This window comes from Salvia splendens, chromosome 21 (genome assembly GCF_004379255.2).
Source record: "Salvia splendens isolate huo1 chromosome 21, SspV2, whole genome shotgun sequence".
NCBI classification, from domain to species: domain Eukaryota; kingdom Viridiplantae; phylum Streptophyta; class Magnoliopsida; order Lamiales; family Lamiaceae; genus Salvia; species Salvia splendens.
In genome coordinates this window covers 24,160,396-24,186,830 of record NC_056052.1, presented here as the reverse complement: position 1 = coordinate 24,186,830, position 26,435 = coordinate 24,160,396, and the positions used below count along the sequence as shown (strand labels likewise).

At 35.7% G+C, this 26,435-nt stretch overlaps 4 protein-coding genes across 12 annotated transcripts; 2 read left to right on the top strand and 2 right to left on the bottom strand.

The window, feature by feature from the left end:
- Positions 1-77: 77 nt before the first annotated feature.
- LOC121785587 (nuclear nucleic acid-binding protein C1D-like) lies at positions 78-5,240 on the bottom strand. 2 transcript variants are annotated; one of them, XR_006046978.1, is made up of 7 exons: positions 4,904-5,240; positions 4,399-4,454; positions 4,172-4,226; positions 3,606-3,686; positions 3,285-3,527; positions 849-1,161; positions 78-205 (listed from the first exon to the last, which is right to left on the bottom strand). XR_006046978.1 is itself a non-coding variant. In XM_042184061.1 (6 exons), the coding sequence occupies exons 1-5, from the start codon at positions 5,106-5,108 to the stop codon at positions 3,292-3,294; spliced, it is 633 nt and encodes a 210-aa protein (XP_042039995.1). In that variant the 5' UTR covers positions 5,109-5,240; the 3' UTR covers positions 755-1,161; positions 3,285-3,291. The 2 variants fall into 2 exon arrangements, 1 of the variants encoding a protein (XP_042039995.1); XM_042184061.1 differs by lacking the exon at positions 78-205 and having other exon boundaries at positions 755-1,161.
- A 658-nt stretch (positions 5,241-5,898) lies between these two features.
- LOC121783408 lies at positions 5,899-8,121 on the top strand. 3 transcript variants are annotated; one of them, XM_042181469.1, is made up of 5 exons: positions 5,899-6,434; positions 6,679-6,749; positions 6,849-6,984; positions 7,077-7,222; positions 7,856-8,121. In XM_042181469.1, coding segments are annotated over exons 1-5 (462 nt in total). In that variant the 5' UTR covers positions 5,899-6,326; the 3' UTR covers positions 7,857-8,121. The 3 variants fall into 3 exon arrangements, with proteins under 3 accessions (XP_042037403.1, XP_042037402.1, XP_042037401.1); XM_042181468.1 differs by having other exon boundaries at positions 7,077-7,245; XM_042181467.1 differs by having other exon boundaries at positions 7,077-8,121.
- Positions 8,122-9,800: 1,679 nt separating this feature from the next.
- Positions 9,801-15,608, bottom strand: LOC121785102 (probable protein phosphatase 2C 60). Of its 5 annotated transcripts, none has more exons than XM_042183458.1 (11): positions 15,436-15,608; positions 14,747-14,869; positions 14,092-14,155; positions 12,370-12,478; positions 11,952-12,105; positions 11,572-11,697; positions 11,302-11,425; positions 11,055-11,131; positions 10,482-10,534; positions 10,307-10,361; positions 9,801-10,140 (listed from the first exon to the last, which is right to left on the bottom strand). In XM_042183458.1, the coding sequence occupies exons 2-11, from the start codon at positions 14,861-14,863 to the stop codon at positions 9,961-9,963; spliced, it is 1,059 nt and encodes a 352-aa protein (XP_042039392.1). In that variant the 5' UTR covers positions 14,864-14,869; positions 15,436-15,608; the 3' UTR covers positions 9,801-9,960. The 5 variants fall into 5 exon arrangements, with proteins under 5 accessions (XP_042039392.1, XP_042039394.1, XP_042039393.1 ...); XM_042183460.1 differs by having other exon boundaries at positions 14,747-14,863; positions 15,436-15,607; XM_042183459.1 differs by lacking the exon at positions 15,436-15,608 and adding an exon at positions 15,160-15,338.
- Positions 15,609-16,911: 1,303 nt separating this feature from the next.
- LOC121785101 (protein RRC1-like) lies at positions 16,912-25,656 on the top strand. Of its 2 annotated transcripts, none has more exons than XM_042183457.1 (18): positions 16,912-17,073; positions 17,623-17,689; positions 17,805-17,940; positions 18,092-18,137; positions 19,653-19,713; positions 19,799-19,948; positions 20,268-20,384; positions 20,515-20,680; positions 21,300-21,412; positions 21,556-21,627; positions 21,998-22,219; positions 22,416-22,474; positions 22,714-22,798; positions 22,909-23,046; positions 23,214-23,438; positions 23,523-24,313; positions 24,701-24,867; positions 25,077-25,656. In XM_042183457.1, exons 2-18 carry the CDS (start codon positions 17,627-17,629, stop codon positions 25,382-25,384), a joined length of 2,919 nt encoding a protein of 972 aa, XP_042039391.1. In that variant the 5' UTR covers positions 16,912-17,073; positions 17,623-17,626; the 3' UTR covers positions 25,385-25,656. The 2 variants fall into 2 exon arrangements, with proteins under 2 accessions (XP_042039391.1, XP_042039390.1); XM_042183456.1 differs by having other exon boundaries at positions 19,790-19,948.
- Positions 25,657-26,435: the final 779 nt, after the last annotated feature.

Sequence of the window (26,435 nt, the reverse complement as noted above, 5' to 3'; positions counted from 1 at the left end):
TACAAGGTGAAGTACCACACGCTAGCGGCGAGGGCGGATCCTGCGAGGATGATGTACATAGGGCCGAAGGGCAAGCTCCGGCGCTGGTGGAGGACCTCGCCGGGGTGGTGTCCCGGCGGCTGCTTTGAGGCCTCCACACCTGATCTCCTCACTTCCTCCGGGCTCATCTTGTGCGTGTCCGCGTTTTTTCTCCACTCCTCATTTCCTGCCATATTAAAAGGTCAATTGTGAGTGAAATTTGCATTTGGTGATGAAGATGATGAAGAAGGGTTGATGGAGGTGCATGCAATCTATAAAACGTGTCGTTTGCCTATGCTGCAATATACACGTAGCGTTACATGTGCTAGTTTCTTTATTATACAATTAAGAAACGATTTTCAATTGAATTATTACATACTTACTTCATGAAATTTGACTTTGACTTTTTAAAATTTTTGTCTATCGTTACTTGGAATATTATTGTAAAAGTAAGAAAGTAAAAATAAATAAGTAAAAAATTACTGAAATATTATCAGTAGAAAATATGATTCATCTTTTTAAAGATAAAATTTATTAAAGTAGAAGGTGAACCAACCCAACTTGTTTTCGTGTTAAAAGAGAAGGAACTGAATTTTATCTACAGATACGTTATTTTTCCGACTAGCAAATCTAAACGTGCATAAATTGTAGTCATAAAATGGAAAGCATAACATATTAGAACAAAAAAAAAAGATAACTTTGTGAAAATAGATTCAAATCATAAAACAACAGAATCAAAGAGAAAAACACTTCATATACCAAAAACAAAAGAGAGACTTGAAAAAACTAGGCGGAGAAAATTTCCAGAGGCAGTAATTCCAAAGCCTTACTTGAAATGTAGTCTTGCAGAATTTCCCAGCTAAAAAGTTACATAGCTTTAACCAGAAGTTGATTCATTCTGAAAAGTTACATGTTCTAACGAAAGAATGGAGGTTGAACTTGGCTTAAACGGCTAAACACAGTAGGCTTGTTCATTTAACCTCATCAGACACCTGGCTAGTACGACGGATATTTAATATACCACCAGAAAATAGAGGCAGTAGTTATTTGCTGGAGACCATCGCCATCTGCGATCAACAAAATATGTCTCGCCTTCCTATAATTTCAATGCAATGGGAAGCTGGTCCTCATGATCAATGGAACCTGCAGGGAATATGAAAGAGAAAATAAGTCCAAGTTACAGTGATGAATTCCAAAGTTACACGGCGAATGATTCTATAATGTATTTTACTGGTGACATAATACTATTCCAATACGCGATCCAAGCACATAATAATAAATATTGCAGAACTTGAAAAACCATGCCAGCCGTCACTCAGTACACAACTGCTTTAAGTAAAGCATTACTATCACTAGAGCATTATCCCAAAGAAGTGTGACTTCTACAGAATCTTCAACCTCAAAGCATTATGCATATTCATGAATAAAAACCACTACATACACTACAACTAATGTCATAAAAGGCATTTCCGGTTAGCAGGGTAGAACACAGAGCCTAGCACCTAACGAGGGCATAAAAAGTCTAAGCATGAAAAAAATTGGGACATCCAAAGGCCTATATAGAGTTGGGGGCTGGGCGAGAAATAATTAACGACAAAAACAGTATTATAGAAATAAAGACAAAAAAAAACTTGGCAATGCATTTACTAAGATTCTCTTTGCACTAGAGCCTAGCACATAATCAGGACCTATGCTGAGGCTAAGCTGGCAAAAAGTGGGGCCAGCTAAGGCCATCAGCAACTAAGTTTCTCACATAACTATGTTAATTGTTTCCTAGAGTGAAGAAAGATTTAAATAAAAATACCCACTACAGAAAAGAATATACCTATTGACATGGCAATTCGAGATCCTCCCTGGTGATATAATTAAATTAAATTCCTAAATAGCAACACCAATGGATTTGATTGAAGGGAGCAATGCATGGAGTCAATATGATAAATGAAGGTAGGCAGTAATGAAAATGGACCAATGTTTAATTATTTTAATTCCATATTAACCTTATAGCTAAAGGACAAGTACCTACAGTACTTATCACAAAAACAAAAAGGTTTAATTGTTCATAAAGTAGTTCCTGACCAAGACTTGCAATCACCATTGATCGTAAAAAAGAAAAATGTACACACAGAAAATTATAGATATGGAAATCGGATAGACAACACGTGAAAAACACTAGCATATATACAGAAGGGGTCGTTATTTTAAATTTTGGAAACCTACAGCCACTGAAGATTTAATAGGCTGTGGGAAAGAGGGGTTAGAATGTTCCGAAAAATTGTTTGGTAGTTGCATGAGCTTGTTTAGATAAAAAAAAAAGTAGACTGAAGCTTCCATACAAATAAGGCATGCTCCAATCAACTAATACAACAGACAGTATTGTGTACACTGTACAGGAACTATATCGCCATATCTAACCGACATCATACATATCTCATTTTAAATCTTTTCCTGCTTTTAACCCATCCAACCATTGTTCATTCTTCGCCCCTGAACATAATAAGTTCAGCATTCACAAATTTCCAACTTTGGAAATAAACCCCCACTTCCCTAAAAAGGTGTTTCGTATCCAATCCTGAGTCATAGTCGTACCATTTTGATGAAAGTATGCAGTAAAACGGTTTCTTGCAATTAGAAAACCAAAGGAAATGTTTGCGTAGAAAAAGTTTTCTTGGTCCTTTGATCATATAAATACTGCTTCAGGGTACAAAATTTTCCCCAACTTGTTCGGATAAAACAGGAAATAACAGTACTATTTCGTACTTGAAACTTAGGACATTTAACTAGAAAACATGACAATGCGTGAACTGTCCCAGTAAATTTCAAATCCATGACCATAAAAGACTAAAGAATTTAAGTTCTAAAGGATGATCCATCTTACATTTACATAGACAAACCACATATGGTATGGCTAGTTGGCTACTTCAGTAAAAAGCAAAGAACTGTCTCAGTAGCTACTCAGTGACACCTAAAATTCACATTGGGCAAATTTAATGTCATCAATTCACTTGGCTCTTTCCAGATTGTGGTTAGAAAGATTAAACACTTACCATCTATAGAAAGTTAGGAATATGTCATTCGGTCCCATTTTTTTACGCCCATGTTAAGAAAATATAAGACCTTACTATCTTGGCTGCTAATGAAAGTTTCTTAGTTCGAAAAAGGTGTTTTGCATCGAGTAAGGAATCAGCTAAGCAGCAAAGAAAAGGTCAACCAGACATTTAAACGCAACATCAAAATAAAAAAATTGAAGGTTGAATCACAAAATCTACCATAGGATCAGTCCAGAACTAGGATATCCTCATCTGAATCTGCAGGTTGTAAAGGTCCTTTAACACCATTTTTATTATCACCAAGTAGCTCACGTGCTGCTTTCTCAAGAAACTCCTGAGCAGCAGAACGAACAGATAGCTTCTCGGATGACTGGTATTTTCTCTTCTTGTGGAGATTGTTGTCCACATACTTGAATCCCCGACCCTCCCCACGACTAATTTCCCGCATGCTTTGCTTCTGTTCTGCAAATTAGGTAGTTAATCAAAAGACAACTAAAGGAGAGGTTAAGGTTCGCCACACCATGAATTAGAAAAATATACCAGAGGAAAGATCAGGCAGAGAATGCTCAATAAACCGGGCTGCTGCAGGGGTGTTGACGGTTGTTGAGGGTCTCAGGGGAGCTACAAACACAGCAAGTAACATTTTAGGAAATAGTGGCAATGAAACCACTGATCATAGTTAGTACCAGATATTATCATACTAATGAAATATCTTGTGTGTCAATATTTAGAGGTAAAGGTCCTAACTACCAAAGCCCTCATGAATTGATTACTGTTCAGACTTCAGAACATATTCACACTGTCTTATTCATCCCATCAAGATCACCAGGGACTATCAGTTGCAATTCAAAACAGAATACATAACAATTAACTTTGACAACGGTAGAGGTGCTATGCAAGCAACGGAAGCAACTGAGAGTTGCTCCAAGATCATTGTTTGAACCCTTTAAAAACCTTAGTATATTGTCCATGCAACAGCATAAATTAATGTTTTTACCAGAAGGTTTTCTTCATTTGGATTTGGCCTACACTACCCCAATGAACTTTAAATTCAATTGTGTCTCCTATTTGTTATATTTGGGAGTGAAAGGCAGGCTAAAACATACCTTTGCTCAAGTCTACGCATCTCTGTAGTTTCTCTTCGTACAAGCTCAATCTTTCCTGAAACCATAAAATAAAACCACATAAACTGCTGGGTATATAGTATATACCATATTCAAGGTTAAAATTAGTGACCAATTTCATTGAGGTGAAAATGCAGCTGGATTAATAAGTAAGCAACACCAAAAGAAGGTTGAGAAACACAAAAGAAGCTGGTAGTAGAAACACATACAAACTCTTTTTTCACAGGATGATCATCTGGATTAACACCTCTGCATCTTAGTTTCACTGCACAACCACAAAGAATAGAGAAATCACATACACATACACATACACACAAAAGAACAGTAATTCAATCAATTCCAAAATTTCACTATGAAGAACATACAAAAGAAAAGCTTCAGCATCTTTGCTAATTGATGTGACACTAAATATCATCACGCAAACGCATAAAAAACACAAGCTTGTCCCTTTCTAATGAACAAAAATTAGGAAGGAGAAAACTTCCATCTTCCCTTTAGCGATACACGCAAGAACAACGCGCGCACAACCATTAAAAAAACATTCTAACCCACACAGTTCTCGATTTCGCAATCAACAAGAGGGCTCGAGCCGTATCAAGGTTTAATGAATAAAATTAAGTACTACTCCAATTAGGCTATAAAAAATACTAATTGATGCATGCAACACCAATTCAACAAAAAAAACATGAAAAAAGCAGAGAGAAATTGACATACAAGCAAAGAGAGTAGTTGTTGTTTTGGCAATCAATAAGTGGATTCGGGCCCTCTCGAGAGGCTCCATGGTTGCAAGGGTTTCTTTGTCATAGCAAGATAACAGCTGGTCCAAATTGGCCTGCACTTCATCGATGTTGATACGAGTTCTACTCACCGCCTCCATTACTGATTCCGGTATCACTTTACTGACGCTACCGGTTTCCATTGCTCTGTTATTTAGCCGAATTTAGCTTTCTCGCCTTCGTCTTTGAAGTGGGGAGGAGGGTTAGAGTTGTGCAGAATGAGAATTTGGGGTTTTGTGAGATACCGCTGTTTCGTTTCTGGAGAATCTAAAATTATGAGAGTTTTGGGATTTTGCTTTTAGCCCAAAAGTTTAGAAAAATGCGAATTATACCCTCATCTTTGATATTCTACCTCTTGACCTCACTTTCATTTTATTTTTTATTCTATTCTTTATTTTCTATGTTAGAAAGAATTAGAGTACAATCTTTAAGATATTTTTTTTATTTTAGACTATTAATTAAGAATTTTCAACCACGTTATAAGCAAAATTCAGGGGTTAAATACTATCAAAAGTATATTGTGTACGATTATAATATTATTATTTAGGGATAAGCAGTTAATTTACAAAGTTTATTAAATCTCGTCAGTTACGCACATTGAAAACACAAGATTAAATTGATTCAAATTTTTTTCCAATTGTGTAGACAGGATGTTCAAAACAACATTGTTTAATTAAAACAAGAAAATAAAAAACATGCGTGTGTTAATAAAATAATGTTGTTTCGAATATCACTAAAAATACATCATTTTATATATCGATAGGACAATTAAAAAAAATTAAAATTACATAATTTAAAGTACTATTATATAAACAAAATTGATTATTTGATCAATTTTTCGTACTACTAATTAACACTATTTTAATTAAATATGGATTATGGAATCAGCACAAATAAAAGAATTGGTTGTGTACAAGAAGTATACCATATCTTCTGCCCTTTCTGCGCCATGAAAGCCATCTCCATTGCCCCTCTCTCTCCACAAATCCCTATCCTTGTAGAATTCCACACGCGCTCTTTTCTTTATCTCTATCTGGACCTAAACGAAAACTCCATCAAAACCCACAAACATAATATATATGGAAAGTTGTATGCTATTAGGAAATCAATGGTGGAGGATGTACATATACATATACACCAATATGTCTTCTTGCATCCAACCACAAACGCCTCCGCATATACCCTTTCGTCTTCCTCGCTCTCTTCTACTAAAAACTTTGAGAGAGAGAGAGAGAGACCACTCCCAACTTGTTCTCTGCTTATGTTAAAGATTTGATTTTGTTTTCATATATAATTTGGGTTCCTGTTCCCTGCGGAATTCTGGACTTCTGTTGGTAGAAACGGATTAATTGAAGCAGAACATGAAGCGGGCTTCTGTTAATTTTGATCAATCGCATTCTGCCTCTGATGAAGCTAAAGACAAGTTAAAATACCAAACACTCTTGAGAGAATACCTTGACCTACAAAAGGTTCGATTATTTTGTTTTATTTTAATTTTATTCTCATTCATAATGCTCTTTGTTTTAGTGGGTTTTATCAATTCTTCAAGAATTTTATAGCATGATAGCATGGATTTTGGTCTCTTTATCTATTTATCTGTTGAAATTTCAAACTAGTAACAAACTATCATCTTCACGATGAATTATCAGAGTAAATTTGAGTTTTGGAAATATGATTTTGGATGATGAATTGGTATGTTACTCTTTTGCTCAGGTATTTGTTTCTAAAAAGAGGAAATTGCAGGCTGCAAAGCAAAAGAGAGAAGTAGTATTTGCTGAAGTTAGGTATAATTCTCATTCTTTGTTTGCTTGCTCCTACAAAACAAGTTCAATTTTGTTAATTATCACTCTAAAATGTGTAACTAATAACCTATTATGTTTCAGATTCTTGAGAAGGAAGCATAAATATTTGTTGAAAAGACAAGCACCCAATACAGATAAAGAAACCAATGCATTGCAGGGTGGGGGCAATCCCATTCCCAGCACCATTGATCAACCCCTGCTTTCAAATTCGCTCCGGGTAAATATAATTGCCTAAAGACATGATTAATAGTTGCTGGCATTTGGCTCGATGAGGGATCAATTTAGTTTAAGTTGTATTTTATGTTGCAGAGAGATGGCAAGGCACAAGAAGGAAAAGGTCATGTATATCAAGAGGATGTTAGATGCAAGAAAAGGAAAAAGAATCCTTCGACTCAGGATAAGGCTGAGGGCGAACAAAAGATCTGTTGGCCTGATCAAGTCACTCCGAAATTCTAGTTGAGTTACTCTGCTGCACTATGTGAGTTCGTGTCTTTTTGTCGCTGTGAATTTGTTTTGCTGTCTCTAGCGATTCATAACTTGATGAGTATTGATAGATAGGTTGAAGGTTATGGAGCATGTGGAAACTGGCTGGGATTAGATACGTTTTATCCTAGGGTACATAACTCCAAGATAAGCGAGTTATCAGACCTAAAATGTTTGTTCTTGTCATATTTTTCCATATCAAACAGCCCTAGTAGTACATGATTTTCTGTTTTAGAACGATGAGTTTCACGTGGTGTAGCATTTGCAAGACCGGGGGATCTGTTCTGATTAGAGTAGAATGGCGTGTCTAGCCAATAGTAGTGTTCTCTCTTGATCCTTGATCCGTTTGATATCAGTTTCTTGATTCTAATGTCAAGAATTTTGGAACTGAAAATCTTGTCAAGCTTCTATATTTTGTCTATGTGCTGAATTTACTTGAGAATAAAAAATTACTTATATGATCATTATCTTGTTTTAGTGAATTAAATGGTTATTTGGATCATAGACATTAGACAACCTATAACTGTGGAATGAAACTTATGTTTATCTTATGCAATTATATACTTGCATGCATCAACATCCTCACCATCATTATTGATTTGCAGGTTCAACAAAGTTTTTGGCAAAAAATATGAGTGCTTCGAGCTCCTTGATTTTAACAGAGGAGATTCGAGCAAATGGGAATAGTAATAAAGCCCAGAAAGTAGTAGTGTGAGGGTTTATTTATCTTTTTTTGGGTGATTGATTTATCTCTTTTTTTGTAGTTTTATAGAATTCATATTTGACTCATCACCTAGTTAACATGATTATAAATTTATAGAACACTTATTTTTTCCTTGCAGCATAAATTTTAATGTCAAAATTTTAGCTACGACCGCATACTTCACACTATACAAATATTTAATTGTCTAACAAAAAATATTTACTTTTCGACTTTGGAGTAGGGGAGTGGAGATCATTAGATGTTTTTCATCTTCGGTGGGATGTCCAATTAAGAATATAGAAAACATGAATAATCATGAACACTTAAATTTTATTTTTCTTTGCACTTCAAATGAATCACACTTGCTTTATCGTTATCAGTCCAAACACTAATTTTTTTTTCTCTTATCACAATGACTCTCAACTTTTATTATGATCATTTATCAACTCAATTAAATTAATATGTGAATAATCGGAAACTGTTAAAAAAATTATAGGAGTATAATTGAATTAAAACTATTTTATAAAAATAAATGTATAAAATTACAAATAAGACTAGCTATCATATAAATATGATATTTAGTAGTAGTACATAACAAATTAAGATATTACAAAATACTACATCAATTTTTTCTTGAATAAAATTGTTCAGAAAAATATTAATATACCCCATCCGTCTTAAGATAGTTGAGTCGAGTTCCCAACCCTACTACTCTCTCTGTCCCACAAGAGCATACATTTTTTGTTGCATGGGGAGATCTAGTAAAGGCACCGAAGGGGAATTTGCCCCACCTCATATTTTCTACTCCGTGTATATATTACCAATCATAAAATTTATATCTTTTACTTTCTCACTAAATGCACCTCCCTGCATATTCCTAGCTCAGCCCCTGATTGGTTGGACATGAGTATTAATACACAATTGGTAAAGTAAGAGAGAGATATAAATAAAAAGTAGTTAAACTATTGTTAATGGGGAATGAGTTTTACCTCAATAGAGAGAAAAAAGTTTCCAAAATTAGAAGTGTATACTCTTATGGGACGTAGGGAGTAATTTGGAATAGCTACGCATGTTGCCCACTATATATATTGCTAGATAGCATGCACTCTTGTTGTGTGTGTCAAAACGTTGATGGAAGGCTAATGGTAGAGAGTCGTTAATATTTCTTATCTTCATTTGTCAAAACTTGCAACGTTTTGCCATTTCAAATTGTCCGTCATTTAAAAATACACTACTATTTATTTTATTTTTATTTTTAGTAAGTGAGCCACATACTCCATTAACTCACTAAACTTATATTCCACTATACATTGATATATAGTATCAAATGGTACTCACATTTCACTAATTTTTTCACTTAATTTTTATAAACTTTTTAAAATGTAGTATTTCACTTATTTTTTTTATAAACTTAAAATGTATCTTTAATTAACGGGAGTTTCATCTTGCTTGAAGAAGATGCACCAATCTCCTGTTGATGGAAGGCTAATCACACTATTCTGAGCATCGATAGAACCTTATTACATAGACCAATGGGTAAGATGGAAACACGATATTCTTGCAGACGTTGGTGGCAGTGCGAGAAGTAACAAAAGAAGTGGTGAGCATCGAAATTCTGAGCCTGTGTTGCTGGTGGAGGCACAAATCAGCACGTTTTGATTAAGTAATTAATTTACTTTATTTTCAGTAACATATGGTAATATATTTTTCCCTTTTGATTTTTTCTTTATTCATCTGGTTATTTACTGCAGGTTTACAAAAATGCTCTCCGATGAACAAAAATTTCGGCAGTCGAAATCACAGCAGAAGAACTAGAAGGGACCTCATAATTGTATTGTTTCTATATCTAAACAAAACCTAATTAATTTACTGAACATATTTTAGTAGCATCTACAAGTTATAGGTGTAATTTATAGTGGCGAGTCTTTGTATTTTCTCCAACATATTTATGTACACATTTTACAGATATTGTGTAAAACTGTTAATAAGAATAGCCTCCTACTGGGATCATATTATTATGATTGGCTTTAACTCGGACTCGGAAGCTGAGGGTTTATCATCCGAAGATGTAGCTTTCTCGAATTGCACCAAAATCATGGTCATGTTGTCACAACCCTCCCCTCCGGCTGTGGAAGGCGCCAAGCATCTGTCAAGTACTTTTTCACACACTGCAGAAAGCTTGGTCTCCTGCAAGACCAATTAATAGCAATCCATCAAAATAACAGCTGCGGAAGCTGAGAGAGACTGACTTCACGAATTGACCAACGAAACAAACATCATCTTGTTTTGAAGATCTAAATTCGCAAAATCTATGGATGGATCAGTTTATAGATTTGGTACCATTAGAACTTACGGATTTCAGCTGTTCGCGTATAAAATCTACTAGTTGTTGGCTGGACATGCAATCCCTGAAAAGAGACAAATCAGCAACTCAATGAGTTATATATAGTGCTACATAATTTCCTTTGTAGTGTAATGCTTTCCATATCATAATTATCATTTAAAAGAAAAATGTTAGGGTTGCATACCAAATTCCATCACAGGCAAGCACAATGAATTCATCATCATCACAAAGTTCAACCTGGATAAAAGATTGAAAAAAGCTGTTATCTTTTCAAATCCAAGGAACAAGGACTGGTGTCATATCTCTGTATGGAGCAAATACAAAAAAATCGACGTAGGGCATAGATGATATTATAATAAATTGACAGCGCTTAAATAATGTCCAACTACGCTAACCATAGTTTCTTTAACGCATTATTCATACTACAAGGCCCGAAAAAAATATGCAATTCTAATTACAACCCCATCTAAATTGAGCACGTGCAAAATTCCGCTATTTATTTTCACTCCGTTTAAGCCAAAGTCAAGGCAAGAATTGGAGTTTTTCGTGACTATTTGCTCCATATTAGAACTTTGCAATTTCTATACTAGGCACAATTACTATGTCAGTTCCGTATTTGCCCAAAAGCTGTTCATCATTAATGTAATAGCATTGGCAAATCACGATTACTGTTGTCTGCCAATTGCAAAGCCTACTTGCACAAGTTTGAATCACAGAGAAAAGTAGAATACAATACTTAAATGAGGGAGATACATACTATGTTTATGTCAGGACTGGCTGTAACAATTTGCTTTTCAGGAGGCAAAAACTTGTTTTGCTTGAATTCCATATCACCTATAACAAACTTGGGCGCCGTTAGTCATCAGAAAGCACAGACATACTGTCTTCATTGAATAACACTAGAAATGTCAGGATTCATGTTTGTGGTGTTGTGAGTCAACTTTAGTCAACTAAGTACATAATTGCAGGAATGATAATAGTGGGTGAGGAACATTGCACTTCACCTATAGCTCTTGCAAGATTTAAACTGCCATTGACCCGACCAGCATGTATAAAACCACCTGCTTTTAATATTCTGTCTCTCTCAACCTCGAGATGGGGTTTATGGTCTCTTGAAAGGTTATATGCCTGGACAACGCAGGACCTCACGATAAGAATCATAGTCACATAACACTTTAAAAACAAAAAAACTAAAACATTCGTATGATGCATCTAACATGCATAACAAAATCAATAGTCAAGTAATAAATGCAAATCAGGGCGCGCCTATTTACCTGGCCATTCCTAGAAATAACACAGCGTGAATCACCAGCATTAGCAACAATAAGTTGGTTCTCCCTTATGATGGCAACACAAGCAGTACAACCAGAAGTCGGTCCCGGGAAGTCAGAGTGTGGTCCCTGTACCAATATAGTAATTCAAATATAAGCATGAAGCTAAGCAACAACATAATGCAGGAACCTTCTCACAAGTGGAAACTTAATATTTACCCCATTCAAGTACTTACAGTACTGTAGAGCATGTCTATCTAACTAATGGTAATGTTATTATGCTGCCTTGATGATAACATATAAGCAAACATATACCAAAGCAAAAGAGCAGGGGAACACATAATCACAATATCACTGTTTATATTTGAGACGAATGGAAATACCTCTTCAAATGCCCAATTATCCACTTGCTTGCTTTTGTCACCACTTTTTGGGGACCATATGAGGCCTTCTATCATGCCGGTGAACTTGTTCATTTTATCCCCCAGAACAGCCAACTCCCTCCACCCTCTTTGCCCACGCATCATCTCATCCATTCTGCATAACAAATGCAGAAACTTTTATGAAACCCAACTCTTTGCATGTGAATGATTCAAGTAAGTAGCTTCAGCCATTGGTAATAACCAGGAAAACACACCATTTTTGTATCTGTAGAGCCAATATATGCTTTATTTGAACTTGAAGCTCTTTAGTTATTTCAACGCACACTGATATGAGTACACTATTTTATTGGCTCTACTTAACTGAGTTCAAATGTAAACAAGGAAATAAGTTTAAAATAATCAATGGACTGCAAATGACCTGAAAAAAGATTTCTGAACTGAAGTTCCTATATCACCGGATGAATAGGCTTCCTGCTTTAGCACTTGTTGATGAAGGTACTTTGCACAAAATTTGGCAACCACCTTACCTGCAAAACAAAAGCTTTAAAATACAAACAAAATCTATTTAAACGATCCTTTTTATCAAACGGCAGGATTCCTAGGCAAATATGTACTTGATGCAAACTAGCATTTCTAAACAATGCAATTGTTAAGAATATTAGTATTATGTCCCACATCGGTTATGTGACATAGCCTAGCTTAGTGTTTTGTACTATATATATGTGGCATGTGTTGAATAATAAAATACACTACTACTTTCTCTACTATGTCTATTTACTTTTCCACTTATATCTATATTTTACTGTTCTACATGGTATCAGAGCGGCTTCGAATCCGTCTCTAGAAAATTAGGGTTTCCAAAAAAAAAAGAACTAAACTAGGGTTTCTGCCGCTCCCGCTCTACTGTCCCCACTCTGCTACTCTACCAGAAATTATATTTTGTTCTGCTCTATTGCGCTATTATGCCCAAATTTGGGTTTCTACCACTACTATATTGCGCAACTGCTCCTCTGCCCAAACTAGGGTTTCTGACGTTGCTTCATTCTGCACTATTATGGTTCTGCTATACCACTCTTTCCGAAATTACAGTTATGATATGCTCTACTCCGCTACTCTGCCCAAACTAGGGTTTTTACGTTGCTGTATTCTGCGCTATTATTTACATGCTGTTCAACTCCTGCTCTGTTGCTCTGCGCGGTATTATCTACCTGCGCTCTTACTTGCTTTTTATCTACCTGCGCTCTTGTCAGCAGTTATTATTCTACTCCTACAGTTGTCCTCCTGCTACAGTTGTTACTACGCTACAACTGTCACTACTACGCTGCATCTACTACTTCTGCTCTACAGTTGCTACTCTGCTGCAACTGTCAATGCATGCATCTGCTACTTCTGCTACAGTTGCAACAACTGCCCTACAGCTGATACTACTACCTGCATCTGCTACAGTTGCAACTACTGTTGTCCAGCTGCTACTCTGCTACAGCTGACACTAACTACCATGCATCTTCTACTCTGCTACAGTTGGTACTACTGCTCTGCATCTGCTACTACTGCCCTATAGCTGCTACTCTGCTACAGCTACTACTTCTCTGCCTTGCAGCTCTACTTATGCAACAGTTGCAACTAGTACTACCCTATAGTTCCGGCTACTACTATTGCTGCCGATGTTTGAGGAAAAACATTTTTGAGAACTTTGTACCAAGCTTGAGGGGAAGTGTTAAGAATATTAGTATTATGTCCCACATCGGTTATGTGACATAGCCTAGCTTAGTGTTTTGTACTATATATATGTGGCCTGTGTTGAGTAATAAAATACACCAAATACACTACTACTTTCTCTACTATGTCTATTTACTTTTCCGCTTATATCTATATTTTACTGTTCTACAGCAATATCTAATGGAGAACACAGCCATAATAGTGAAGAGACAGATATGATCCACTGTGAGATGAGAACTAAACAAATCTAACTGCTGTTTCTTGTTGTAATCCTCACAGAAAACTGACACAAATTATTCCTTTTCTAAATCATATTCTCTAACTGTAAACTTGATGCACTACTTAATTTTCAGAACGCCATAAGATAGATACACCCTAGTTTTGAAATGTAAAATACAAGCAGCAGATAACACCAACATACCTCCATGCCCATCATAGACACCAAAGAATGATGTGTAATCATCCAAATCTGTAAGCGCTGCATGCTAAAGGAAAAAAGTAGTGACACTGTAATAATTAGGAACTTGTAAATTCTGCAAAGAACACAATCAAACAAAAACAAGATGAAGGTCATACTTCAATTTTACTGTAAAAGCTCCAAACAATCCAGATACAAATAATCAACACAATTCAGTGGTAACATCTTGACAATGAGTAAATGACATCCTAAGCTAATAATGACATGCATCATCCTCCAAAGTATAAATTGAAAGAGATTTTCCAAAATGTCCAAACATAAAAATATATTGCTTATTTTCACCCATAAGTATCTTTATCTGATTCGATTATCTTCTTTTCCAATGATCTGAAAGGCCTCACACCACTTGTCAATTAAAGAATAGAAGCACGGGTCTGAATACAGTCCACGTGAAGAAGAGTATCTACTTTCTAAAGCCCAAACTCATCATCATAACAATATTTTCTATCCTAAACTCATCGGATTCAAACGAACTTCTATGCAATCATGCTTACAGTTAGATAAAGTCTATACTATACAGTACTCACTCATCAGAACAATAAATATATGCTACTATTAAATTAAATCATGGAGAGAACAAACTTGACAGACTACTCACAGCATCTTCCATTGTAGCACGCCATCCTTGCATGGAAGACAAACCAAACCTCAGCCTATTGTTATTTCCATCTTCCGAAAATTTCTCCGTTTTAGGAGCACTCAAGTATATACCCATCTGAAGCTAAAATATGATCACATATAAGATTCACACTTTGACACAACAAGAGTTGCCAAATAAAATTAATAGGAAATTCAAAAGGCATAAATATGCATCTCTCATCTTATGCTTACACTCTGTGCTTATGTTTTCATTTAAAATATACACCTAAAACTTAAAATCCAAAGTAAAGATAAGATCTTTTACTGGTAAAATGAGCAACAATATGTTGAATTAGTTCCTAAAACAACACTGTACACCAACATCAACCAAATAAAACCAAAACAGCTAAGATAAATTCAGATTGCCACAACCTTGTAAAATCCAAACAAGCTACAGAAGGGTGTAATTAGAATGAATAATCAAGATCACGATCAACTCAAGACAAAAAAAAATCATTTGTCAACTAATTTCCACACAGTGCAATAATTTGAAGGACTGGGGGGTCCACGGAAATGCTCATCAACATGCCCCACTTGAGCAAACCAACAAAATTTGAATCTTGACTTGAGAAAGTAGCAAATTGAGCTCAAAAATTGATACTTGTACACTAAAAGAAACCAAAAAACAAAAGAACCCAGAAAACGCACCGAGGGAGGAGAGGAAATGGGTGTGACGAGAATTGAAAAAAGAATTGTTCTTTGTAATTTGTAAAGCGTGAGACTTTTTTATGACTGTGATCTTTACTGTATAGGCGTGATGAACAAAATCTCTTGAGCCCACCAAAAATACTGTTCAATCTGTTGTTCCAACACCATATCTTGTTAAAAAGATGTTGATTACATTTAAATAATTTAAAATAATGATTGTGGGGCACAGGTTGAAACTTGAATATCTGGTATAAGTACTATTCAATGGTCCTAAATTCCAATTCTCTAAGGTGTGTTAATTTAAATAATTGATCGACCAATATATCCGCCACTTGTATTTGTGACTTTGTTGGGTGCATGTTCGCCACAATTTGGTTACCGACCCTTCCAACTAAATAGGTGTAAACAAAAAACTTACATCATCTAAAAAATAGTAGTATTATCAACATCAAATTATGCGTCTGCACTCGCAATACAAATTCTCAATTCTCAAAGTTAATGACTGATAAAATAATAATGTTATTATCAAGCAATAATGTTCATATCAGGAGGACTGGAAACCATAGCTCATAGAAATCGACTGTATATGCACGTAACATCGTGGACGAAGCAACTTATACAACTAGCAATCCACAAAATCATCTAGAGATATTCCTTTTCTTAATGAGCATCTCAAGTTTCAAGATATTCTTTAAAATAAGTCAAAGGGAAAATAGTGAAAAATTAAACTAATGATTGGTCGTAAGAGTTTAAATTTTTAATGAGACATATAGTATATGGTTAGTGGAAATAAAGTTAACCTGACATATTAATTTTTTACTATGCGTAAAAAAAAGTATACTCCCTCGTTCCATAATAAATATCACACTTTCCTTTTTAGTTTATCCTAAAAAAAACATCATATTTCTTTTCTTAGAAAAAACTCTCTCTCACATTAATATAAATATACTATTTTCTTTTTCCACCTAACACACAAAACATAAAATCTTGTGTCATTTCCCAAATATGTCATCTATTATGGATGGAGGGAGTACTATAGTATTCTAACTCTTAAATTTTCTAAAACGTGGTTTAATAATGTTTCTAATTACATATTCTAGTAGAATTATCACAAATTTCTATAATTATTGTTTTGAAGATCCACTATAAATTGTTAGTGAAATAATCACGTTTACATAAAAGTTATAGTATAAATCCACCTGTAGTAAAAACTAGAAACATTTATATATGTTCAAACTGCGCAAACCAAATCACGTTTCCCATAATGGGCCCATAACTAAGCCCATTAAATAGCTACCTGTTTAGCCTAGCGTCGTAGAAGTCAATTAAGGACATTTCTTCGCGGCCCACTAAATAATCATTTTTAGGGGAAACTTCATAAATATATTGATTTATGGGATTATATATATAAATATACTCCTTATCATGGGATAATAAAATAGAATCAACTAAACACAAGTTTCCGGGTCGTATCATATATGCGGGTCGGGTTTTCAACCCAGTTTAGGTAAATAGGCAACCAGAGTATCTCCTCTTCCCTAACCTCAATCGCTCTATGCATTGTGTTTTGCTTCATACACTCTTAAATCTTTCTGCATCAGAATTTTTTTTCTAATCACGCAGATCCATTAAGCTCCAGTAAGTTATCTCTTCCTCCGTGTTTTCTCTCGCTCTACAATTTTGGCATTTTTGAGAAAGTTTTTGATTTCTCTAATACTACTAGACGAAAGTTCGTGAGGGTTTTGCAATGAATAAGGGGACCAAGTACAATACTTGTAGCTTATGTGACTTGTAGAAAATCCCTAATTTTTAATTTATCAACCTACTCTGTGCCTGGTGGGTGCATCATCATGTGCGATTACTGCTGCTATATCTATACTAAATTATCTCAATAAATTGGTAAATGTGGATATGGCTCAATTTACCGGTGTATTCAGTTTTTGCATTCGCATAAGTTTATTACTGGAGTACTATATTTTTTCTTGTATAGTAGAATGCGGTTGATTGAATCTGCAGTTATTTTTGCAAATGGTTAATGTTGTATGTTTATGGACTCTTGTCTGAATATTATACCTGGGCTTGTGACAGCTTTTATGGTTGCTGGATTATTTTTGTGGTTCAGCAATTGTTCCTTTTAAAATTTTGCAACATGTGTAATGTAATTATACTGCACTACTGCTCATTCAGGATAATGAGTGCCCGGAAGAAGACACCATTTCAAAAGCACAGAGAAGAGGAAGAGGCGAAGAAAAAGGTATCTTCTTTTCTAACTGACTCCTTTTGATTGAATTGAAGATAATTAAATTTTTTCTTCATATCAAGTTTCTGTGAATTTTCTTATATTCATGCTTATCTGTTGATATTTGCAGAGGGCAGAGGATGAAACTGCACGGTTATATCAGGAATTTGTAGAATCTTTTCAAGCAGATAACACACCTGGGTCAAAGGCTTTTGTCAGAGGTGGTACTATCAACCCAAATGAGAAGCTGAAGAATGATTCAATAGGTTAGTTGCAATTATCGAACATGTCTATGATGCCCATAAAATGTAAAATTTTAGTTTGTTTTTTGCAATGTGGATAAATAAATGATTTCTTCTTTCTTACATGGACAAATTAATAAAAATATGGGCCTTTTCTATTATTCGCGGATGGCAGGTGGAAATTCCAAAGATGAGGGTTCTGGTATAAAGAAAGGGAGTAGGTAAACAAATGCTTTTGATCAACTCTGTTGCAATGCTATTACAGTTAGGAACTTCAGTACAACATCTGCTCGGTGACTTGCAGACTATGATATTTTGGGTTTTCAACTTGTAGAAAACTGACTGACTGATTCTATGCCATTCTCTGAGCTAATATATATGCTCTAAGTTTTGGTTGCACTTTTAATTTGTCCAACATAATAAGAATAAAATTTCAGTGTTGTGGTAAATTTCTGGAATTTTCCTTTCCCAGGATACTACTCTATAGGGTCACAAGTCACAACTTTAAGCTGAAACATTTATCCCTTTCACATTGATAGAATTTGTTAAGCAAAATTGAGAATGTAGCATCTGATTCTTTGATATTCTCAGCTGCATTTATAAAGAGCATGCACTTTGAGCCTTACTATGCTGAATTGCATATGAAAAAATCACTTAATAACATCGGATGCCTTGAATACTAGACAATCAAAGAATCAGCAAAAGTAGACTTTTGTGGTACGGAATAGACGACTGTGTCTGTTTATTGAGCTGAGCTCATACGTAGCACATAATTTTCCTTCAAACTTTTCACCTCTTAGAATTGCCAATGGGGACAGATTGCCTTCCTTTCGCCCACTAGCAGAACTTATGGCTTGGACTCTTCATTCTTGCTACAAAAAACCTGTGTCCTTACCCTCATGGATACCTCTCACCTGGAGAACTAGTTATTTGGTTGATCTAAAATTTGGATGGATAGTCAGAGGCAAATGATATAGTTTGTGGTTTTCATATGTAAATACACACACACACACGTATATGTGATGGAAAATATTGGGTCCTGAATTCTGGAATAAGTCAGAACTCGGCATAATTTGTATAATTGAATTTATTATCGAAATACTTTGTTTGCCTAGCTTCTTCAAATTTCACCCTTTGATTTTGATATCCATTTCTGAATCAAATTAAGCTGGTTAGTCTACAATTTCTAGGTCCATCAATTAGATTTGAGTTTAGATGTAAACTGCAGCTATTGGATGTAATGGTTTCTAATTCTATCTAAAAGTAACAAGATAGAATATCCCAATTCTTGCATCCAGCCATCCTTACAGTTGCTTCATAAAGATTTTGATTTAAACTGTACGGCTATATAGGATACTGTATTAGTATTAAATTGGAGGAACAAAGTAATTATTGCAAAAGAAAATATTTCAATTGAGTGTATTTTACTATATACATGGAAATTTGATGTTGTCATATACTCAGTAATTTGAAAGTTTTCACATGATTTAGAGCCATCTTTTTGTTTCATGGATTGGAATAGCTGTTATATATGAAGGCTAGTTTAGTTTGGAATTGATGCGCTTAATTCTAGGGCCTGAGCCTGACTTTTGTAAAATATTCAAGGTGGCTCTCTTTTTTCTCTCTTGAGTTGTGCATGCTTAAGTTTTACCTGTAACGTTTTGTTGTTCTTTTTTGTGTCTTCAATTTGACTTATCATCAGAGTAGGTATTAGATTATAGTCAAACTTTATGCAGGTATGTTCCATCTTTCATCCCTCCACCAATGGCAACAAAGGGTAAAGAATATGAAAAGAAAGTAAGCATCATTTTTTCTTTTTTCACTTCTTTATGGATTCTTGTGTTTTGAATCATTTTTCACTTCTCTCTTTTAGAGTATCCAGAAAGAGGAAAAGCCAAAGGAGAGAGAGAAAGGGAAGTCGAGGAATATTGATCATTTTATGGAGGAACTGAAGCACGAACAGGAAATGAGGGAGAGAAAGAATCAAGATCGTGAATATGGGCGTGATACACGCCACGTGGACAATTCTGTGGTTAGTGCCTTGTGAATCTTGAATATTCTGATTAAAGCCTGGTTATCAGTAATATACAGCTAGCCTCTTGCAACCTTTATTGTTGCTTTCTTAATATTGCTTATTTTTTCTTAACAAGAGGTAGTTCTATTACCCTGTAAATTTTAGTAGTCACCAGGTGCAATCTTCCAAGTTGGATTCCTCTTCTTTATGGTGATAGAATGTTTTTTTGCTTATTAACTCATGTCCCAGGTGTCTTTCACAAATTTATGAGTTAATATCATCTGCTTAGTCTTGTGTAGCTTAAAATATTTCTAAGTTTTAGATTTCTTTGTACCAGCCATCTAGCCGGTTCGATGAGCTGCCAGATGAATTTGATCCAATGGGAAAACCTGGATCATTTGATGATGGAGATCCACAGACCACAAATCTTTATGTGGGCAATTTGTCACCTCAGGTTGACCAGTGTCATTTCCCACTCTTTTTGGAGTTTTCACTTGCTTCGTTCTCTGCACTTCTAGAACCACCTTCAAATGGGGAACATCTGACCTAATGTGTCTTTTACTATTTATTCTCTTCCCATTTAGGTTGATGAGAATTTCCTCTTGCGGACTTTTGGAAGATTTGGTCCAGTTGCTAGTGTTAAAATCATGTGGCCAAGGACAGAAGAGGAACGGAGACGGCAAAGGAATTGTGGATTCGTGGCTTTTATGAATAGAATGGAAGCTCAAGCTGCTAAGGATGAAATGCAAGGTTGGTTTGCGGTTCTTCATCGGTCTATCTGTAATTTGATTTTTATCAGGTTTTCTTTGTACTAGTATTATTTATCGCTTATGTTGATGTTGTCATTTCATCCTTTTTCCTTTACCCCTTGCCTGTTGGATAAAGTAATTTTCAAATCTTTTTTCTTTTTATCTCTTACCGTCTTCTAAATTTATTTAGCTACGCGCCTACGCATGCTGTCTTGTAATAAAGGCTCTGATGGATTCATTTCAGAAGTTTATCACCTATTTTGTTGCTTCAAGGACAGTATGTGTGAATATGGTCATACACAGCATTTTAGTAGGTGTTCGACATTTCTATAGTTCCTGTCTTCATTCTCATATTCAGAGTTTGGGTGTCTCCTAGTTTTATGTGGTGTAAAGTGAGATTTAGGACTAGCAATTCTCACAATCTCAGCTATACAAGAATCAGTGGTCAACTATTTAAATTGAAAAATTACCTTTCGCACTGGTTGAGAATGTGTTTTTTGGTTTCTTCTAGGTTATTAGGCTTTTGCTCGCTTACGTTAGCCAAAGCATTTGAACTGAGTGCCCTCTAGCTGAATTATGTAATGTAAAGAATACTAATCGTTGCCTTTCCTTTAATCCAGGGGTGGTGGTCTATGAATATGAATTGAAAATTGGGTGGGGAAAATCTGTTTCTCTTCCATCACAGGCACTTCCTGCTCCACCCCCTGGACATATGGCCATTAGGAGCAAGGAGGTGAGTTTGATGTTTTACTTAATTTGTTATCTGATTGATATTAAAATGACTGCTTTAGAGGCTCTTCCATTCATATGGGATCTAATGCTATGCTATTTATCTATCTTCTAATCTTATGAAATCCATTATTGTCTTGTTGCCAGGGGGCAACTGTCATATTGTCTGGGCCTTCTGGTCCCCCAGTAACTACCGTTCCAAGCCAAAACTCTGAATTGGTCGGTAATCTCATGCTTATAGTTTCATTCTTGTTTATACTGCGAACACATGTAGGTGGCAGACTGGCAGTTTATAGTGGGTAAAGCCCCAGTAAATGGAAAATGTGGACACCTGCTATATAATATTCTGTCACTATGTAAAATGTGGCATCAACTATAATACAAAGATAAGCTTTTAATGTGGCATCAACTTTTGTACCAGGTATGCACAAACTATGCAATGAGACTAATTACTCAAATATTTGAAAACTAACATAATTAATAAAAGCAAGGCTATCTGAATCTCAATAAATGGGAGTTGTAATTTTCTTTTTTCACTCTAAATGATGTTGACTAATACTTGGGACCAATTTCTTTCTTGGATGTGTAGGTACTTACACCAAATGTACCTGATATAAATGTTATTCCTCCTGATGATGATCATCTCCTACATATTATTGATACAATGGCTCTCTATGTTCTGGATGGGGGCTGTGCTTTTGAACAAGCAATAATGGAGCGAGGCCGTGGAAATCCTCTATTTAGTTTTTTGTTTGAGCTTGGTTCTAAGGAACATACTTACTATGTGTGGAGGCTCTATTCATTTGCTCAGGTGAGCTTTTTGTTATCACCACCTCCATCACCATCACCATCACCATCACCATCACCATCATCATCAGTATTGTTATTATTACTACTATTATTACTGGTAATTTGAAATATTTATAAAGAACATAGTTAATCCCATAATCCTCCATATCTAGCTAGAGATAGCAGCACTGATTTCAAATTACACTTGTTTAATGCAGGGTGATACACTTCAGCGATGGCGAACGGAACCTTTTATCATGATCACTGGTAGTGGAAGGTAAATGGAATTTTTTTTATAAAACACACAAATTTTGCGTCCATCTCAAACTCGACTCTATAATTTGAGGGTTTATAAACTATTTTAATTTATGAAGTGGAGTTTGGTTTACTGTTTTTTATTGCTTTCATGCATGAAAAGTTGTTAGAAACTAAAATATTGGATAATTCCCTTTTTGTTGAACATTTGAGTTTGGACAGTATGTATTGTTGTTCACACCCTGCTATTTTTATGTAAAGATGGATACCCCCTCCATTACCAACAACAAAAGGCTTTGAGCGTGAAAAGGAAGCTGGGAGCACTTATGCTGCAGGGAAAAGCAAAGTACTTACTACTCCAATCTTTCATGCTGTTTGCTGGCGCTTATACTTTTCAATATTGATTATGCTGTGCATATTTATATGTTATATGCTCCATCTTGTGATTTTTTACAGCGTGTGGAGATGGAACGGACACTGACAGATACCCAAAGAGATGAATTTGAGGACATGTTACGTGCATTGACATTGGAGAGAAGCCAGATAAAAGAAGCCATGGGATTTTCTCTAGACAATGCTGATGCTGCAGGAGAGGTGATTGCTGAAGCTTATGTTAATTAATACAACAAGTTTGCTTGGCTTGAAAAATCGTTGCATGAGGAAGTGCAGTTTTTTTTGGGGGGGGAGGGGGGTGTGGAGTCTTCCTGCCAATGTGACGCTGATGTTGTCTCTATATAAATATGTCCATAATTGCATTTCAGGTGGTCGAAGTATTGACCGAGTCTTTGACTCTTAAAGAAACTCCAATTCCCACAAAAGTTGCTAGACTCATGTTAGTCTCAGACATTCTGCACAATAGCAGTGCCCCTGTGAAAAATGCATCTGCTTATCGTACCAAATTTGAAGCAACTTTACCAGACATTATGGAAAGCTTCAATGATTTGTATCGTAGTGTAACTGGACGAATTACAGCTGAAGCCCTAAAGGTAATGATTATCTGATTCAGTATCATGAAAATGTTGTCTGACTTCCCCTGTCAGAAATTAAGGTTTCTCTTCTGATATTTTCAGGAACGTGTTTTGAAAGTTCTTCAAGTATGGGCTGACTGGTTTCTGTTCTCGGATGCATATGTCAATGGACTGCGAGCTACCTTTCTTCGATCTAGTAACTCAGGTGTAACCCCTTTCCATTCTATATGTGGTGATGCCCCTGAGTTAGAGAGGAAGGCTGGTTCTGCAGAAGTGGGTGATGGGGAAAAGTTTAACCAAGATGCTGCTTTAGCAATTGGTAAAGGAGCTGCCATGAGGGAGTTATTGAGTTTGCCCCTTAGTGAACTGGAAAGACGTTGCAGACACAATGGGTTATCACTGGTTGGTGGAAGAGAAATAATGGTCGCTCGATTGCTTTATCTGGAAGAGGCAGAAAAGCAAAGGGGTTACGAACTAGATGATGAGTTAAAGTCTGCTCATAGCCAGTCAAGCTCTGGAAGATACCCAAGCGGACAGAAGGAGTTAATCTCTGAAAGGGAACCAGGGAAACTATCAGTAAGGGGTGGTAAAATGGATGCCAGTGTGCAGTCAATGGGGAGAGGACCAATTATTTCCTCCCCAGACTTACTACCTGAGATTAACAATGACGAAGGAAAAAATGAATCAATTCTCCCTTCCTCTAAGTGGGCTAGAGAGGATGAGGAAAGTGATGAGGAGCGTGATAAAAGTACTAGAGACCTGGGGTTGACTTATTCATCTTCTGGTAGTGAAAATGCTGGTGATGCTGTCAACAAAACAGAGGAGCTGGACCTTACTACTGATGCCAGTAATTCAGCATATCTAGACAGTGGTGGCATGAATGAAGAGCAGAGGTAACTTGTCATTTCTTTCTGTAATTAGTAATGCATTCAATCAAATTTTTTTGGAAGTTAACATGATATGTCTCAATGTCCTAAATTCTCATTATAGGAAGGGTGTTGAGTGATCTTCAGTCTTCTCATTTGCCACAATTCATTTGATCCACCCTCACCAGTAATTAGCCCTTAGCTCGAGTAAAATTTTATTTTTTAATTTTAATTTTGAATGTGCTTTTGGGTTGGCATGATGCTTCACTAATAAATTGTAGTACTAATTTGATTCTGCTGGAACATCAAGAGTTCTATATTGTTCAGATTTACTTGATCTCATTTTGTTTAATTTATGAGCACATGGTCTAATATTATATGTATAATGCTATATGATATATGATCGTGTCACAGACAAAAAATGAGGCATCTTGAGGTTGCTCTGATGGAATACCGCGAATCCCTTGAAGAACAGGGGATAAAGAATCCGGAGGAAATTGAGAGAAAAGTTGCTGTGCACAGGAGTCGGCTGCTGGTTGAATATGGTCTAGTTGACTCAAATGCGCATGCTTCTGGCAGAAGTAAGTAGAGTACCAAGGTTAAGAAGGGATTGTCATTACATAACTTTTCAATAACAAGCCAACCTCAAATTTCTAGTCATTGTCATTGTCTATGTGATTTAGAGTTTGAGGAAGCCTAGTCATGAGAGCTCTTGAATATTTCGCCGTTCAAATTTTTTTAATGTAGCTACTTGCTGTGAAATGCCAAACTCATGTTAATCAAACTGCAGAGATATCTTCCGAGAGGAGGAACCCACAAGATGACTCACGCGAGCCATCAAAAAAGCGTCGCCGTAGCCAAAGCAGAAGCCATAGCCCTCAGCGGAAATCATCCATCCGAGACAGAGATAGGGAGAATGAGGTGAACAGAGAGCGGGACAGACACCGTGACCGGGATAGACCACACGAGATGGATAGTGACAGAGGAAGGGAGCAGGAGAGGGGCCGTGAAAAGAGTGGCAGCAGGGAGAGGGATGATCACGACAGAGAAAGGACTCGCGAGAGAGACAGAGATAGAGAAAGGAGGAGGGTAAAATGAAGTCGGCATCATGCATTAGGCAATGAGCCACCATGGTAAAAAAGACTCGGATATGGTGAAGTTTGAACGAACTAGCATTTACAGTGGCAAACGAGAGTGTAGACTTCTACTTGATCCGCTTTGGAACCTTCCATCCAAATTGTGTAGCAAAGTGCCTTTTCATTTCAACCACAAACTTTGTTGTATTTGTTCATCACATTACCAGGTTGGTAGTTTTGCTGTTGAATAATGGATTATTGAAATTGTTTAGGGAAGCATTTTGTGTTGGGAAAGTGACCTTTTTACCCATCTGCAAATTTTAATCACACCATTATAACTCGTCCCATTCTAATTCTAGTTTATTTTCTCTCAACTCAACTCATTGGCTAAATGTGCAATAATTATTTAATTTCTAGTAAAATTAATAAATTTTTTTGGTTATAAAAAAGTTATCAGGTGTGATATTTGGTTATAAAAAATGTTATGTTAAAACTGTAAAATGGTGCATTAATTGATGCCTAGCCCTATGTTTTATATTATAAATTACTATTTTATTAAATAACTTTGTAGCTCATCATACGAAATATTCCCATTCAAAATAATGTGCCTCGATTACAATAAAGTGAATAATACATGATACTCACACCCGAAACTGAATTATTTTACCAAACATTATAGATGATCATGATATGGCAGAAGTTAGGCTTCTCTTGCCCTTTGTAGGGTACAATCCAATGTAATTGTCACTATAAATTTTTAATAGTTATAAAAATTACAAAACCATGCAAGAATTCTTGATTATATTTCAATCAATCAAAATTTTCACCTAAAATTAACTCTATAATCGATAGTATGCCGAATTTCCCGTATCGGACAGGCATATGTAATTAAGTTGCTTTATTTGTCCAATAATTTCACTAATTTGCTCAACTATCTCCAACTACAATAAGATGTTATTTTATTTTCCACTTCCTTTCTTGAGAAAAAAATTCATATTTACTTCTTCACTTGTATGAAGTAAAATCATTCATCAGTCAATATCTCTTAAAGGGTGAATTTTTCTACTCATCTC